General features: G+C 40.2%; 2 protein-coding genes across 9 annotated transcripts in view; one reads left to right on the top strand and one right to left on the bottom strand.

The window, feature by feature from the left end:
* LOC139749831 (uncharacterized) overlaps nt 1–17,653 on the bottom strand; it is a 275,451-nt gene that overhangs the window by 160,329 nt on the left and 97,469 nt on the right. The window lies entirely within an intron of this gene.
* Nucleotides 1–17,653, top strand: part of LOC139749797 (uncharacterized) — a 128,049-nt gene that overhangs the window by 29,600 nt on the left and 80,796 nt on the right. For 5 of the 8 annotated variants that reach the window (XM_071664058.1, XM_071664067.1, XM_071664092.1 and 2 more), the window contains 2 exons: nt 8,267–8,401; nt 15,834–15,884. In XM_071664058.1, coding sequence (XP_071520159.1) covers nt 8,267–8,401; nt 15,834–15,884 — 186 coding nt within the window. Of the gene's footprint in view, nt 1–3,196; nt 3,218–8,266; nt 8,402–15,833; nt 15,885–17,653 lie in introns of all 8 variants that reach the window. The other 3 variants (XM_071664076.1, XM_071664101.1, XM_071664085.1) reach the window with 2 other exon arrangements.

The raw sequence follows: 17,653 nt of genomic DNA, 5'->3' as shown, positions 1-17,653 counted from the left end.
CCACAGTACACCAGTGATGGACCCACACAACTCCTGTGATGGGGGGAGAGAGGGGGGTGCACGTCATCATTGTTACAGCCGCATCGCCAATATTAGAACCATACACCTTTAAGAAGGTCATACAATGCAAATGGTTGGGCCAAAAACAACTTTAGGTTGGGCCTCACACTACCATTCATATAGCCACACAACACAAATGGTAGGACTACAGTCGTGTTAAATCTATACACCACCATCAGAAGGGCCAAAGAACACTATTAAAAGGGACGCAACACCAGAGCTAGGGGCATTCAACACCAGTGTGGCGAGGGCGGGCAACACCACTGGTTGGGCCAAACATCGGTTGGGCTAAACAACACCAGGTGCCACAACACTTGTGGTAGAGGCAAGCAACATCAGTGGGAGGGCCACGCTCAAAACGTCTACTTTAACCAGTGAACATCAGTGGTCAGTAAACATCGCAGGAACGATTGATATGATTTATGGGTTTTCATCACACGAGTCTGACCTAGATGTATCACTTGAGTGCCTTTGAAATAGCCTCTTGGGCCACCTAACACTTGTGGTAGGACCACACGTAACACTAGTACTAGAGCATCACAGCATTAGTGGTCGTGTCACATAACACCAACGCTAAGACCAACATTCTTTGGGCCTGACAAAATTTTAAAAGATGTACGGTAACAATTTCTGAAACCTGACCACAGGATTGGACTTCAGCCCCTACCTCTAAGGGCAGACGGCACCACAATTATTGTCATACTTCACCATTTAGTATAGAGTACCAAAGTTATATGGGGGCGCATGGCCACACTTTTGTAGATTATAGTCTTGGCATGGGGGGGCCAGTTGACATTTCCCGTGTGACTAAGTCATCACCTTTTTTGATGCCAGACAATTTATGTAAATACCTTATTTATTCTGTATAGGGAGCGAGATTAATAATCTTAGGGACCCAGCTCATGAACATTCTCTGTTACCATACAACATAGATGTATTTATTAACATGTCCTCCGTTATTCTGTTCCATTCATCCAGTATTGTACTGTAGATGGTAATTAGCTTTGTTATTACATGTATCATGTGGTTGCTCTGCAGTTGTTAAATAAAATGTCCACGTCGTCAATCTCACTTAAAAACATGGTTGTGATCAAGTCGCCTCTCATTGTCTTCTTCCAAAGTGGGTAGATTTCAAGCCTCGAGCCTTTCCCTGTAACTTAAATCTTTTATTTATGGTAATATCTTCATTGTCTTCTGTGAACTCCGTTGTTTCAACAGGTGCGGTAACCAGACGTGATAAGCATATTCTAGTTTTTGTCTTATGAGGATATCGGTCAATAGCTTTCTAAAAGAAGCCTTATCCATATACATGAAATCTATTCAAATATTTCCTGACAAGACATTGGATCCCCAACTAAACTCAATGTGACTGTGGCGACTGCTTAAGGATGATGTTGACTCCCACGTCCTTCTATTACACAATTCTAAGCTTATTTCCAGCTAGATAATTATCACATTAAGGCTGTTTTTCTGATTGTCTCACCCTCATGCATTTCCTTGGATTAAATGTTATCAACCATGTATCAGATCAACTTTGGAGTCTGATTAATCATTCTCGCTCTTAACTTTCCTCATGAGTTTTTTGCATCATCTGCAAACATACTCAAGTCTCAGATTCCTTACTTTCAGGCAAGTCATTAACGTAGATTTAGTGGAGATGGTTCCCTTACTAACCTTAAGCACTCCGCTGGTCACGTCATCCCATTTGGAAAAGGCTCATTTAATATGCGTCCTTTGTTCCCTCTTACCGAAATAATCTTATATCCAATGAAAAGTTCTCCATCATTAGGGACAAGTGATTTTTTTAGATTCTTAATCAGCCGTCTATGTGGGTGTCATCTGCTTTCTGGCAGTTCAAATCAATGTTAGTGGGATAACACTACTAAAATCACCGGGGAGCCAAGTGCTATACTTTAGTATGGTTTGAAAGCACAACTTCTCTAAATCAGACAGCAATACTTGGAGCTCCCATCACTACTTTCCTAAGATCAGTCGTCACCGCTTGTCGCCATCAATTGCGTACTGGTCAGACATCATACAATTTGGAGAAAGTGAACACTCCTTTTTCATAAGTCGTATCTCTGACGAGTCAGGCAGTACCATTCTTAGGGAGGCAAACTTATTACTGTCGAGGTAAAACACAGCTTTTGTTAATGACATTCCAGCTTTCGCTACACTGTCACAAGCAGGGACGAGGCATCTCACTGGGCTAGTCTACAACCAACTAGTAACATTCAAGCAACACATTTGGGAGAGAATATCTAACTTAGATAAATAGGCGAGGCAGTAAAGGTCCCAGACTCAAGGTCACGGTTGCCTGTTTCATGTCAACTATTTCATTTCTAATGTTTGTATGTAAGTTGACCTTAATGTGGATGGATATCTCATACAGTATATGTTATGTAAACATCTTTAGTTACATTTCGGATTAATGTACGAGTTGTTTTTTTCCAAGCATATCTGGAATGGTTGGCAAATGTCGCCATGCTAGTGGAGTGGTAGTCACCTGACTAGCCGAGACGAAGGATGTTAGTTATTAATGTTTTTGGTTTAAGTTAGAAAAAGTGTTAGTGTGTTAAGAGCAGTTTCTTTCGGGATATTAGTTTTAATTGTGCAAGTGAATGAAGACGTGGAATATGTTTATACATATATCTACCAGACTTCTCTTACTAAGAATTTTGCGGTAGCAATTGCAACATGTTACATCATGCCCGGTCGTAGCTCGTGCTGCGGGACCCTATCCACTGACGTCATAAGTTGCTGCCGGCGGTCGGTGACTATTAAGAGTTGTACTAGAGTGTAGTGCCCTGAAGGGAAAGTTGTCGTACCGGAGTGTAGTGTCATAAGGGAAAATATTGTTTTATATATATATATATGTATATATATATATATATATATATATATATATATATATATATATATATATATATATATATATATATATATATATATATATATATATATATATATATATATATATATATAAACTGCCTGGAAAACACATTTGTTAGTTTATACGAAGGACATAATGCAGATTTGTTCTGCATCTGGAACAAGGTTTAAGAGTTAAATTAACGCATCAAACATATTGACTGAAGATATAAATAAATCGTTTTTTTTTTTTTTTCATGTCTAGCGTATGATGAGATATCGCAAGGTAAGTCCTTTCATTATTTATCGTGTATTTTCACACTAGTTATTGCCATTTGTACCCAAATATTTGTGATTGACATATAACATTTTGAATTTATGACTGAAGAAAAGCATAAGCTTTAGAATCTTACTTTTTTAGGGAAGGTATTTCGCAAAATTTGATGTATAGAGCAAATTAGTATTAAGATAGGGGATTAATTGTTGATAGGCATTTGGACATTTTTTTTGCAGGGAAATAATACAAATGACTGGGAGATGTATGAAAGGAAGAGGCAGGAGGTCAAGAGAAAGGTGCAAGAGGTGAAAAAGAGGGCAAATGAGAGTTGGGGTGAGAGAGTAACATTAAATTTTAGGGAGCATAAAAAGATGTTTTGGAAGGAGGTAAATAAAGTGCGTAAGACAAGGGAACAAATGGGAACTTCAGTGAAGGGGGCTAATGGGGAGGTGATACCAGTAGTGGTAATGTGAGGAGATGTAGTGAGTATTTTGAAGGTTTGTTAAATGTGTTTGATGATACAGTGGCAGATATAGGGTGTTTTGGTCGAGGTGGTGTGCAAAGTGAGAGGGTTAGGGAGGGGAACTTCAGTGAAGGGGGCTAGTGGGGAGGTGATACAAGTAGTGGTAATGTGAGGAGGAGTGAGTATTTTGAAGGTTTGTTAAATGTGTTTGATGATACAGTGGCAGATATAGGGTGTTTTGGTCGAGGTGGTGTGCAAAGTGAGAGGGTTAGGGAGAGTGATTTGGTGGACAGAGAAGGGGTAGTAAAAGCTTTGCGAAAGATGAAAGCCGGCAAGGCAGCGGGTTTGGATGGTACTGCAGTGGAATTTATTAAAAAAAAAGGGGGGGACTGTATTGCTGACTGGTTGGTAAGGTTATTTAATATGTGTATGACTCATGGTGAGGTGCCTGAGGAATGGCGGAATGCGTGCGTAGTGCCATTGTATAAAGGCAAAGGGATGAAAGTGAGTGCTCAAATTACTGAGGTATAAGTTTGTTGAGTATTCCTGGGAAATTATATGGGAGGGTATTGATTGAGAGGGTGAAGGCATGTGTAGAGCATCAGATTGGGGAAGAGCAGTGTGGTTTCAGAAGTGGTAGAGGATGTGTGGATCAGGTGGTTGCTTTGAAGAATGTATGCGAGAAATACTTAGAAAAGCAAATAGATTTGTATTTAGCATTTATGGATCTGGAGAAGGCATATGATAGAGTTGATAGAGATGCTGTGTGGAAAGTATTAAGAATATATGGTGTGGGAGGCAAGTTGTTAGAAGCAGTGAAAAGTTTTTATCGAGGATGTAAGGCATGTGTACGTGTAGGAAGAGAGGAAAGTGATTGGGTCTAAGTGAATGTTGGTTTGTGGCAGGGGTGTGTGATGTCTCCATGGTTGTTTAATTTGTTTATGGATAGGGTTGTTAGGGAGGTGAATGCAAGTGTTTTGGAAAGAGGGGCAAGTATGCAGTCTGCTGTAGGTGAGAGAGCTGGGAAAGGAGTCAGTTGTTGTTCGCTGATGATACAGCGCTGGTGGCTTATTCATGTGAAAAACTGCAGAAGCTGGTGATTGAGTTTGGTAAAGTGTGTGAAAGAAGGAAGCTGAGAGTAAATGTGAATAAGAGCAAGGTTATTAGGTACAGAAGGTTGAGGGACTTAAAGAAGGAAGCTGAGAGTAAATGTGAACAAGAGCAAGGTTATTAGGTACAGAAGGGTGAGGGACAAGTCAATTGGGAGATAAGTTTGAATGGAGAAAAACTGGAGGAAGTGAAGTGTTTTAGATATCTGGAAGTGGATTTAGCAGCGGATGGAACCATGGAAGCGAAAGTGAGTCACAGGGTGGGGGAGGGGGCAAGAACATTATTTCGGAGAACAAAAATGGGTATGTGTGAAGGAATAGTGCTTCCAACAATGTTATATTGTTGTGAGGCATTAGCTATAGATAGGGTTGTGTGGAGGAGGGTGGATGTGTTTGAAATGAAATGTTTGAGGGCAATATGTGGTGTGAGGTTGTTTGATCAAGTAAGTAATGAAAGGGTAAGAGAGATGTAATAAAAAGAGTGTGGTTGAGAGAGCAGGAGAGGGAGTGTTCAAGTGGTTTGGTCACATAGAGAGAATTAGTGAGGAAAGATTGACAAAGGGGATATATGTGTCAAAGGTAGAGGGAACTAGAAGCAGGAAACTAAATTGGAGGTGGAAGGATGGAGTGAAAAAGATTTTGAGTGATTGGGGCCTGAACATACTAGAGGGTGAAAGGCGTTCAAGAAATAGTGAAATGGAATGATGTGGTATATTGGGGTCGATGTGCTGTCAATGGATTGAACCAGGGCATGTGAAGCATTTGGGGTAAACTATGGAAAGTTTTTTGGGGCCTGGATGTGGAAAGGGAGCTGTGGTTTGGGTGCATTACACATGACAGCTAGAGATGTGTGAAAGGTAGAGGGAACTGGAGAAGCAGGAAACTGAATTGGAGGTGGAAGGATGGAGTGAAAACGATTTTGAGCAATTGGGGCCTGAACATACAAGAGGGTGAAAGGCGTGCAAGAAATAGTGAAATGGAACAATGCGGTATATTGGGGTCGATGTGCTGTCAATGGATTGAACCAGGGCATGTGAAGCATTTGGGGTAAACTATGGAAAGTTTTATGTGGCCTGGATATGGAAAGGGAGCTGTGGTTTGGGTGCATTACACATGACAGCTAGAGACTGAGTGTGAACGAATGTGGCCTTTTTTGTCTTTTCCTAGTGCTACCTGGGGGGGATGCTACCTCGTGTGTGGTGGGGTGGCAACAGGAATGGATAAAGGCAGCAAGTATGAATATGTACATGTGTATATATGTATATGTATGTATACGTTGAAATGTATAGGTAATTAAATGTGCGTGTATTGGCGTTTATGTATATACATGTATGTGGGTGGAGTATGCTATTTCATATGTGGTGGGGTGGTGATGGGAATGGATGAAGGCAGCAAATATGAATATGTACATGTGTATATATATGTGTGTATGTTTATGTATGTACACATTGAAATGTACAGGCATGTGTATGTGTGTGTCTGGATGTTTATGTATATACATGTGTATGTGGTGGGTCGAGTTATTCTTTTGTCTGTTTCCTTGCGCTACCTCACTAATGTGGGAGACAGCAATTAAGTATATAAAAAAAGAAATGAATATATAAAAGAAAGCAGCAGTAAGTCAAGAGGAAGGTGCAAGGGTTATAAAAGTGGGCAACTGAAAGCTGGGGTGAGAGAGTCATCAAATTTCAGGGGGAATAAAAAGATGTTTTGGAAGGAGGTAAATAACATGTGTAAGAGAACAAATGGGAACATCAGTGAAAGGGGCAAGTGGGGAGGTAATAACAGGTAGTGATGAAGTGAGGAGATGGAGTGAGTATTTTGAAGGTTTGTTGAATGTGTTTGACGATAGAGTGGCACATATAGAGTGTTTTGGTCAAGGTGGTGTGTTAAGTGAGAGGGTCAGGGAAAATGGTTTGGTAAGGAGAGAAGGGGTTGTGAAAGCTTTGCAGAAGATGAAATCCAGCAAGGCAGTGGGTTTGGATGGTATTGCAGTTGAGTTCATTAAAAAAGGGGTGACTGTATTGTTGATTGGTTGATAAGGATATTCACTGTATGTATAGACCAAGGTGAAGTGCCTGAGGATTGGCGGAATGCATGCATAGTGCCATTTTACAAAGGCAAAGGGAATAAAGACAAGTGTTCAAACTACAGAGGCGTATGTTTGTTGAGTATTCCTGGGAAATTATATGGGAGGGTATTGATTGAGAGGGTGAAGGCATGTACAGAGTATCAGATTGGGGAAGAGCAGTGTGGTTTCGGAATTGGTAGAGGATGTGTGGATCAGGTGTCTGAAGAATGTGTGCGAGAAAAACTTAGAAAACAAATGGATTTGTATGAAGCATTTATGGATTTGGAGAAGGCATATGATAGGGTTGATAGAGATGCTTTGTGGAAGGTTTTAAGAGTATATTGTGTGGGAGGTAAGATGCTAGAAGCAATGAAAAGTTTTTATCAAGGATGTAAGGCATGTGTATGAGTAGAAAGAGAAGAGAGTGACTGGTTCCCAGTGAATGTCTGTTTGTGGCAGGGATGTGTGATGTCCCCATGGCTGTTTAATTTGTTTATGGATGGGGTATTTAGGGAGGTGAATGCAAGAGTTTTGGAGAGAGGGGCAAGTATGCAGTCTGATGTGGACGAGAGGGCCTGGAAAGTGAGTCAGTTGTTGTTGTTCTTAGTTTCTAGGTGCAGGGTATGAAACAGTTATCAAACTGGCTAACCCTCAAGTTGCCAATGGCTACACAATAGCTGTGTGATGCAGCAGCTTGCCAAGCAGTGTGTGGTCTGGCTTGTAGTTGGGGCATACAAGTTCTCAACTTCCTCCTTTCACACACATCCAAACTCAGGCACCAACTTCAGCAGTTTTCACACATACTTCCCACCCATGCTGTGTCATCAACAGATAATGATCAACTCACTTCCCAAGCCTCCTTATCCCCTACAAACTGCATAATCTTCTTGCTTTCCAAAAATCTTGCATTTGCCTCCCACACCATCCACATCAATAAACAAATTAAACCTATATGTGACATCACAGTGAGCATTTGCTAGCAATTGGTACTATGTTCACAGATGCTTGTTGTGTGGATTCGGTCATGGTTCTGAGAAAAGATAGAATTAGTAAAGGTAGAAGATTGTCACTGCTGCCAGTCATGTAAAGAAATGTTTAGGGAAGAACAAATAACTGAAAGTGCAGGATTTATTACCAATATCCATCTGTGTGATGCTGACAATTAATTTTCCTCTTATTTTCTGCCACATCAACATGAAACACTTTATTTATTCCCAGGCATTGCTCTTAATTTCTTGTTTGGTGTACCCTGTGATCCACAATATTGGATTCTAATTTTAGGTTTCTAACAGTGTTAATACAACATTGATTACCCATTCCATTGTACTTGCAGCAGGGGCATAACCTAACCTAACCTAACCACAGCTCCCTATCCACATCCAGGCCCCATATTTATTTACATATATATTATTCAGCCAACAGAGTATACGGTGCGTCAATCACCAGCTTCAGGAGTGGAGACAACACCACCTAGCACGACCCAAGCGATGGTAGTGACATCCAAGCCGATATCCATGGCCAGTTTTCAGAACACCAGTTCTCTCACTGAGGTTAGTCACCTATATCATAGTTCAATAGATTACATAAGATATTAGTATAAATGTAGGAAAGTTATAGTTTATTAAACAAAAATCTTCAATGGGCCAAAGTTGGAATAGGCTAAGCTTAAGTTACAGCAAGATGATCTTGGATAAAAGTGCATATTGGTGGAGCAGAGTTTGAAGGATGAAATTGCTCATAGCATCAGGAACAAGAATACTGATTAAGGAAGGCTAAAGGGGGTAATTATGGAACATACAGCTACTGTCATTTGAACAGAGAAGAAACAGCCATGTTGGCTCACATGGGTTGAATCATAATCATCAGTTCAAAGGAGAGTAAGCTAACTTAAGGGCTTAGTTTGATGGCAAGATAGACTGAGTATAACAGGCACAGAGCAGAAAATGACGAAGTGTACGAGTGCCTCTGTGGGACACTCCAACTCAATATGAGTTTAGCATACTAGATGAAGTACAGGATGATCATAGTATCTTCCTGGTTGGGGACTCCCTCGTTGGGGTCAGAACTAGGAGTTCTTTATGAAGGAAAAATGAAGGAAAATTGTGCTTTCCGAGTGGTAAACTAGAGGATATTCTGGAGAAGTTTGATGACAGTCTCAAACTCTTCAGAGGAGGCATTGTATTATTGTCAAGGTGGGAACCAACTATATTCATACATGTACCTTGGGTATTCAGTGTTGTAAATGGAAATGGTGAAGAGCTCGTGGATTTGTGTGCTGAAAAAAGACTGGTGATTGGGAATACCTGGTTAAAAAAGAGATATACATAAGTATACACATGTGAATAGGAGAGATGGCCAAAGGGCATTATTGGATTACGTGTAAATTGATATGCATGTAGAAGAGAGACTTTTTGATGTTAATGTGCTGAGAGGGGCAGCTGGAGGGATGTCTGATCACTATCTGGTGGAGGAGAAGGTGAAAATTTGTAAAGGTTTTCTGAAAAGAAGAGAGATTGTTGGGGAGAAGAGTGGTGAGAGTAAGTGAGCTTGGAAAGGAAACTTATGTGAGTAAGTACCAGGCGGGATTGAGTGTAGAATGGCGAAAGGTGAGAGCAAATGACATGAGGGGAGTGGGTGAGGAATGGGATATATTTAGGGAAGCAGTGATGGCATGTACAAAAGATGCATGTGGTATGAGAAAGGTGGGGAGGTGAGGATGAGCAGTGTGGTTTCAGAAGTGGTAGAGGATGTGTGGATCAGGTGTTTGCTTTGAAGTGTGTGAGAAATACTTTGAAAAACAGATGGATTTGTATGTAGCATTTATAGATCCGGAGAAGGCATGTGATAGGTTGATGGAAATGTTTTGTGGAAGGTCTTAAGAGTATATGATGTGGGAGGGAAGTGCTAGAAGCAACACTGTATATATATATACAGGTATTATGGAAGGTATTAAGAATATATGGTGTGGGAGGCAAGTTGTTAGAAGCAGTGAAAAGTTTTTATCGAGGATGTAAGGCATGCGTACGTGTAGGAGGAGAGGAAAGTGATTGGTTCTCAGTGAATGTAGGTTTGCGGTAGGGGTGTGTGATGCCTCCATGGTTGTTTAATTTGTTTATGGATGGGGTTGTTAGAGAGGTGAATGCAAAAGTTTTGGAAAGAGGGGCAAGTATGAAGTCTGTTGTGGATGAGAGAGCTTGGGAAGTGAGTCAGCTGTTGTTCGCTGATGATACAGCGCTGGTGGCTGACTCGTGTGAGAAACTGCAGAAGCTGGTGACTGAGTTTGGTACAGTGTGTGAAAGAAGAAAGCTGAGAGTAAATGTGAATAAGAGCAAGGTTATGAGGTAAAGCAGGGTTGAGGGTCAAGTCAACTGGGAGGTAAGTTTAAATGGAGAAAAACTGGAGGAAGTGAAGTGTTTTAGATATCTGGGAGTGGATTTGGCAGCGGATGGGACCATGGAAGCGGAAGTGAATCATAGGGTGGGGGAGGGGGCAAAAGTTCTGGGAGCGTTCAAGAACGTGTGGAAGTCGAGAACATTATCTCAGAAAGCAAAAATGGGTATGTTTGAAGGAATAGTGGTTCCAACAATGTTATACGGTTACAAGGCGTGGGCTATGGATAGAGCTGTATGGAGGAGGGTGGATGTGCTGGAAATGAGATGTTTGAGGACAATATGTGGTGTGAGGTGGTTTGATCGAGTAAGTAATAATAGGGTTAGAGAGATGTGTGATATTAAAAAGAGTGTGGTTGAGAGAGCAGAAGAGGGTATTTGGTCACATGGAGAGAATGAATGAAGAAAGATTGACCAAGAGGATATATGTGTTGGAGGTGGAGGGAACGAGGAGAAGTGGGAGACCCAATTGTAGGTGTGAAGATGAGAGTGAAAAAGATTTTGAGTGATCGGGGCTTCAACATGCAGGAGGGTGAAAGGCGTGCAAGGAATAGAGTGAATTGGAACGATGTGGTATACCGGGGTCGACATGCTGTCAATGGACTGAGCCAGGGCATGTGAAGTGTTTGGGGTAAACCATAGAAAGTTGTGTGGGGCCTGGATGTGGAAAGGGAGCTGTGGTTTCGGTGCATTATTACATGACAGCTAGAGACTGAGTGTGAACGAATGTGGCCTTTGTTGTCTTTTCCTAGCGCTACCTTGTGCACATGTGGGGGTAGGGGGTTGTTATCTCGTGTGGCTGGGTGGCAATGGGAATAAATAAAGGCAGACAGTATGAATTATGTACATGTATATATGTATATGTCTGTGTGTGTATATATATATGTATACGTTGAGATGTATAGGTATGTATATGTGCATGTGTTGACGTGTATGTATATACATGTGTATGTGGGTGGGATGGGCCATTCTTTTGTCCGTTTCCTTACACTACCTCGCTAACGTGAAGACAGCGACAAAGCAAAATAAGTAAATGAATATAAAGAAAAGACATAAGAAAGGTGCCCTGAATTACTGTCCTATGAACCTCATAACAATTCTAGGGAAAACAAAGAAAAAATGAGAAGGCAAAATTGTGAAATTTTTGGAAGATCACTAAATGATAACAGACAATCAGCCTGGTTTCTGGAACAAAAGATCTTGTTTAACAAATTTGCTGAAATTTTCAATGTCATTGTTCATAACTTGGTCCAAAATGTACCTTCTGGAAGATATATCTCTTGACTTTCAAAAACATTTGAGAAAGACACAAGGCACTATTATGCAAATTAAAATCACATGGGATAGCAGGTTAACTAATTTGCATGAATTGGTGACTAACTTGCTATCAGAAAGCAGCGAGTCATTGTAAGTGGCAAATCCTCAGAATGGCAAAATGTTACGAGTGGTATACCACAGAGGTTGGTTCTTGGCCCCGTTCTTTTCATTATATACGGAAACTATCAAAAACTATCAAAATCTAAGATTTTTAAATTTGCAGACAATACAAAACTAGGAAGCAGAGCTTCAGATGGACAGGACTGCGAGCAAATTCCATAAGCATCCCCATCTTTGCCCTCATTGATAATGTCCTCTCTTTCCTCATACTTCTCACTGTGCTCAGGACCTTAGCCTTAGGTAACTGAAACACTCTACTTTCACCAGGTTCTCTCCATGCAATCTCTTATTCCAAATAGCCTTTCTCTTTCCACAGCTAAACCTAATAACGTTGCTTTTATTCACCTATACTTTCACCTTTCCTCTTTTACATAATATGTATGATGGTTTTCTTGTGAAAGTGGATGTAAAGTAAATTAATATTGCCTATTGCTGAATTCATATTTTTTTGGCAGGGAATGCTACCATAATGGTGCCCCTTACTAGACAGGAAACAGAAAAAGTTGGGTTAGACCACATGTTCACTATAGTAGAATACAGGGTCACCTGTCCTTTATACCCAATCGAAGTCTTCCTTTATGCTGCATGACTCACTGTATACCCAGCATAACCAACAAATTATATCATCATGGCTGAAAACACTAGGAATGATATTGAAAGCACATTTCTTTCACTCCTTTAATCATATGGACTCTAAATAAATACAGTGGCCACTACTATTGATGAACCTAAAAGCATCATAAATGTCAAGTGAAAATTGCCAAGAAAAGGAATGTACTGAAACAGGTATATGATGATGTATCCCTGGATTGTGGTAAATAGCTACAGCTACATCTATCCCAGGATATTTCAGTGAGTGGGAGCACTGTAACTTTTGCCAAATACAGCTGGTTACATGTTGCTGGGTTAAATCTCCCAGGTGCAGAACTTTGGTTCAAATTTATCTCATAGGATTAGGTTTACTAAAAAATAAATTAAAAATCCTGGAAGATCTCACCAATGTAAATGCAGTCACAGGAATGCTATTGCTACTATCAAAAATCCCTATTTATCCCATTACGACTTATGAATTTTAGGATTGCTTATTTCCAAGATATGGCAATGTTGGAGCACATTCATAAACATTAGGAATATAAAGAATCAAAGAAAAGGAAGCAGTCATAACTGTTTAGACAGGGAAAAAGGACCTACTGAAAAATTTCTACCTTGGTGCCTGTTGTTCTCTGAAAGTAAGGCATATACCAGCCTCAGAGATGCAATAGTTTACTGTGAAGATGGAATTATGTTGCAATTGCATGCATATCATAGTTATTGGAATTACAAATTTGCACAGTGTGGGGAGAGAGTTTTACAATATGTAGCAACCCATCACATGAATATAGTTTAGTCATACTGAGCTGCCAGCATAACACTTTCCTTGCCTAACACCATTTCAACCTTTCACCACCATTTGCTAACTCTGGCACTGTGACTTGTGAAGAACTGTACAATATCCCATATGTCTTTTCTTATCTAGGATGATTACTATTTGTAATAACTATGCCTGTTACGGGAGAGAGATTTTAACTCATATTTCCCTATCTCTTAACCTTGTACAAATGCGCCATGTCTATACTCCTATGTGTTTATGCGGGCTCACACATGCCCTAGCTTATGTCAGGTACCAATTTTATCAACCAGTCCTTAGGGGAGGGTGAACAGCTGTGTGGGCTATGGACAGACAGCCTCAACCAGGATTCCTGGCATGTGTGGCAGTCAGTGATGTTAACCACCACACCATGGAGGTCCAAGGACAGCTGTGTAACCCTAAAGGCCTGTCTACACGAGCGGGCCTGATCGGTGGGCTTGCCTGTTAACGGGCATATTTGACGGGCAAACAATCAAATTGCCCGAAAGCCCGCCGAGCGAAATCACTGAGCTGGTGCCCAGTAGCTGGAGTTTCTACCCTGCCAGACACAAGATAACATCGTGAACCCACAGCGGGCCTTCATCCCACATCCCACGGCATAGTAGCACAGTGAACATTTAACGATGGCAGCCCAGGATAACTCTAGTGAGCCACCAACAATTTCTTGGTCTAAAGCACTTACTAGTACTTTGATTGACCTTTATCGTAAGAATCCATGTTTATGGAATGTGAAGCTGAAATGCTATAAGAACAGAGACAAATGCATAACAGCAGTGAAGGCTATTGCTGCGGAGATGAGAGCATGGTACTTCCGTTACAACGGATGACATAAAAAAGAAAATAGACACGCTGCGTAACCAATTTCGGCGTGAATGCAAGAAAGTAAAGCATTCTACATGTTTCTGGTATTATGCGGGACAAGCTTTGCTTTGATATGCGTGTACTGTACTGCAACTCCGAATAAGTAGACCCACTTGCTAAAAATCACAGAGTTGCTTCCAGACGAGCTTCTGCTGTAATGCTGTTTCTCATAACTGTGTCTTTCTTCACTATGTATGGCTCCACCTTTGATAACAAGATGTATAAAGTGCTTACACTCATCCTCAGGTAATTTCTGAAGTCGTGTTCCTCACTACTTTGTAGTTCATGAAGTATTGTTGCAGTGCTTCCAAACATATTTCTTTTCTTTAACCAATCTTTACACCATATCCTTTTCTTCTTGAGACACAAAGCTATTATCATAAGAGCACAAAATCTTTTTCTTGACAATGCTAGGCACCATGGTTCTCTTACCGCACTCCACCCGCTACTGGCAACATCGTCGGGCAGGCCCGGCTGTTCATCACTTCGGTCGTGTGGACAGCATTCATGGGCAGGCCTGCCAGAATTTGCCCATTAACGGGCAAACCCGCCAATCAGGCCCGCTCGTGTAGACAGGCCTTAAGCCTTTCAATGTAGCTAAGTTCTCTTAATATAGGTTGCCCTTCTATGAACCTTCTCAGTCACATCTTTGTTCTTTAGTTGCATTAACTACACTGAGAGGCATAATCCAGTTTTGGCCTCATATATGTTGTGAAAATTTTGGCAAACATTTCCACATCCATGTACTTAAATGGAATTTTAATGTTTGCCATGAGACAGTGTACATCTGACAGTTCTCTGCATATGTAGCTCTAGCACCAGATTAGTTATTGTTGACCCTTAGATCTCTTCACACCTAAATTCCTGTAGCTTGTTTACCGCTTAGAAGCAGTCACACTGGGGCCTTTTTTTTTACCGAGTTCCATATTCATTACTTCACACTTACTTGGATTGAATCTCATCATCCATTTATCATACCAACTTTGGAGTTTGTTTAGGTCTTTCTGTAAGCTGATGCAATCATTTTCATCCTTTTTTTCTTTCATGGCCCTGGCATTATCTATAGCTGTATTTAGGTATGATTCTAGTTCTTCAGGTAAATCATTTACATATACCAAGCATAGAAGAGTGACCTGTAGCACTCCACTTGTAAACTCGACCCACTTTGAGAATGTGTCTTATACCTACATCTTGTGTTCCTTTCCAAAGAAATAATTCTCAGTCCACTGAAGGAGTTTGTCCCTTATTCCTGCCTAGAGCTGAAGCTTCTTCAGCCTCTGATGGGGTGTATTGTTGAAAGATTTGTGGCAGTATAGGAACACACAGTCTACCCATCCATCTCTGGTCTGAGACTCAATTCACCTTGTTATACAAGCCTGAAATGTTTGCTATACATGACAAATTTCTCTTAACTCTGTTGTCTCTTGTTATGTAGTTTCTACTTCATAGTAAGGAGTAGAGTTAGCATATGAAATGTTTGAAGAAGTTTGTGCATATTTCAATTTGCCTGCAAAGAGGAACAAGTAATAATGTAGATACATAGTCATTATGGCAGTTGTTTTTATGACATTCTCCATAAAAAACCCTGAGTAACTACATTATGTACTTCTGATAAATGAAGTATGGTCTACTCTCTTTTTTGAGCTGATATATAACAGATGTAGTTGCAATTTAGCATACTCAATGTACCTCTATTCTTTTATTAATAAAATTTCTTTAAATTGCAGGAATTGTTAATACATATATATAGATACAATAAATATTCATTTTACCTATGAAGCTGATCCTTTGATTACAATTCTTGTAGAATGTAAAAAATATGCCAAGTTATGATTTTTGATTTATCTTTTTTTTCTAATTTGTCTCTTTTTTTCTCTCTCTCCCAAGAATGTGATTTCCCAGACACAACTACAAACTCAATATGTGCTAGTGCCTCAGGTATGTCTTTTAGACTGCTTTTGAGTAACCTTTTCTTTCTCACAGTATAAAAAAAGTTGAAAAAATTAACTGTAGCTTTATTAGATAATGTAATAGCATTTCATGAAATGTCCAAATTAGGTCTTGGTGGCAACAAAGAGATTGTCCAGATGTCTTTGAGAATGAAGAAAATATGATTGTTTACAAAAACTGCTCCCTGTGACCTGTTGTTCTGACCAGTGGATGTGGCTAGCTTCTTAAGTTCCATAAAGACAGAAGGGATTCGTGGGGCTGGAAAGTAAGATCAGTAAACTGGTCCTTCCCTCCATTTTTCCTTGAAAAGAATTAAGCAAGGACTCCTGCCGTTTCAAGGCTTGCTAGGCCCAGGGATAAGATGGATTCCTCTGAAGTATGAAATTCTTTGTCAAGATTGTAATTTGATTTGTCAACTGGCAAAGATACAGCCTCATCAGAAGTGAGTCTTCACTTAATATAGAAGTCTGTCACACTTATATGTTTTGAGAGAGAGAGAGAGAGAGAGAGAGAGAGAGAGAGAGAGAGAGAGAGAGAGAGAGAGAGAGAGAGAGAGAAAGAGAGAGAGAGAGAAATTTGTATGAATGAGGCCATTTCCTTATGTCATAGTTCTTAATACTAACTTACTAATGTGGGAAATAGCAAACAAGTGCAGCAGAAAGAGTGAATTGGAGAGATATTGCATACAGTGGTCACTTGCTAACTATAGGGGTTACGTTCTTGGAAAACTCTGTTAGCAGAGTATGAGCATTATGGGAAGTAGGACGTTATGAGCATTTCAAAATTGAAAATTAGTGTCTTATACCTCAAAACATGTATTCTACAAGATTATAAAGAAATGATGTACTAAACTGTGCAGAAAAGAATTAAAGATATAATACTGTACAGAAGTAAGGTAGTAGTTAACCCAGATTCTCTGCACTTGATGTCTGTATTCCAATGATGCAGGCAACCAGTTGTGCTGTACTGAAGGCTGCCTCATTTCTCTTTGTTTCACAGTTTTGATATACTAACTCCAAAACAGATGTCAGATGCTGGTCAGATGCTTACTATCACCATGTGCAAAGGGATCTAATAGGTCCATATTTTGCTCAAAAAGCTCTCACATTGCTTTCCCTCCATGGGTTAGCACAACTCATATCACTAGCATTATGCTTAGAGGACATATCTAAGGGCATAAAGTACATTAATTCTTCAAATAATAATGCATTCGGTTAACATGATTAAGCCTTAAGTATAGTTAGGTACACTTTTCACTGGCCTTGATGTGAACTTTCTTCATGACTGGAGCCTTAAGAAAAAAAAAAATGCCAATTTCTGTTTAGTTCAGTCACCAACAGTTGTGATCAGACTCATTCTGTTAATCTCCAAAGTTTTTTTTATCATTATTATTTTGCTTTGTTGCTGTCTCCCGCGTTTGCAAGGTAGCACAAGGAAACAGACGAAAGAAATGGCCCAACCCACCCCCATACACATGTATATACATACACATCCCCACACGCAAATATACATACCTATACATCTCAGTGTACACATATATATACAAACACAGACATATACATATATACACATGCACACAATTCACACTGTCTGCCTTTATTCATTCCCATCGCCACCTCGCCACACATGGAATAACATCCCCCTCCCCCATCATGTGTGCAAGGTAGCGCTAGGAAAAGACAACAAATGCCCCATTCGTTCACACTCAGTCTCTAGCTGTCATGTAATAATGCCCGAAACCACAGCTCCCTTTCCAC

Source organism: Panulirus ornatus, chromosome 1, assembly GCF_036320965.1.
Source record: "Panulirus ornatus isolate Po-2019 chromosome 1, ASM3632096v1, whole genome shotgun sequence".
NCBI lineage: Eukaryota > Metazoa > Arthropoda > Malacostraca > Decapoda > Palinuridae > Panulirus > Panulirus ornatus.
This window is presented reverse-complemented; position numbering and strand designations above follow the sequence as displayed.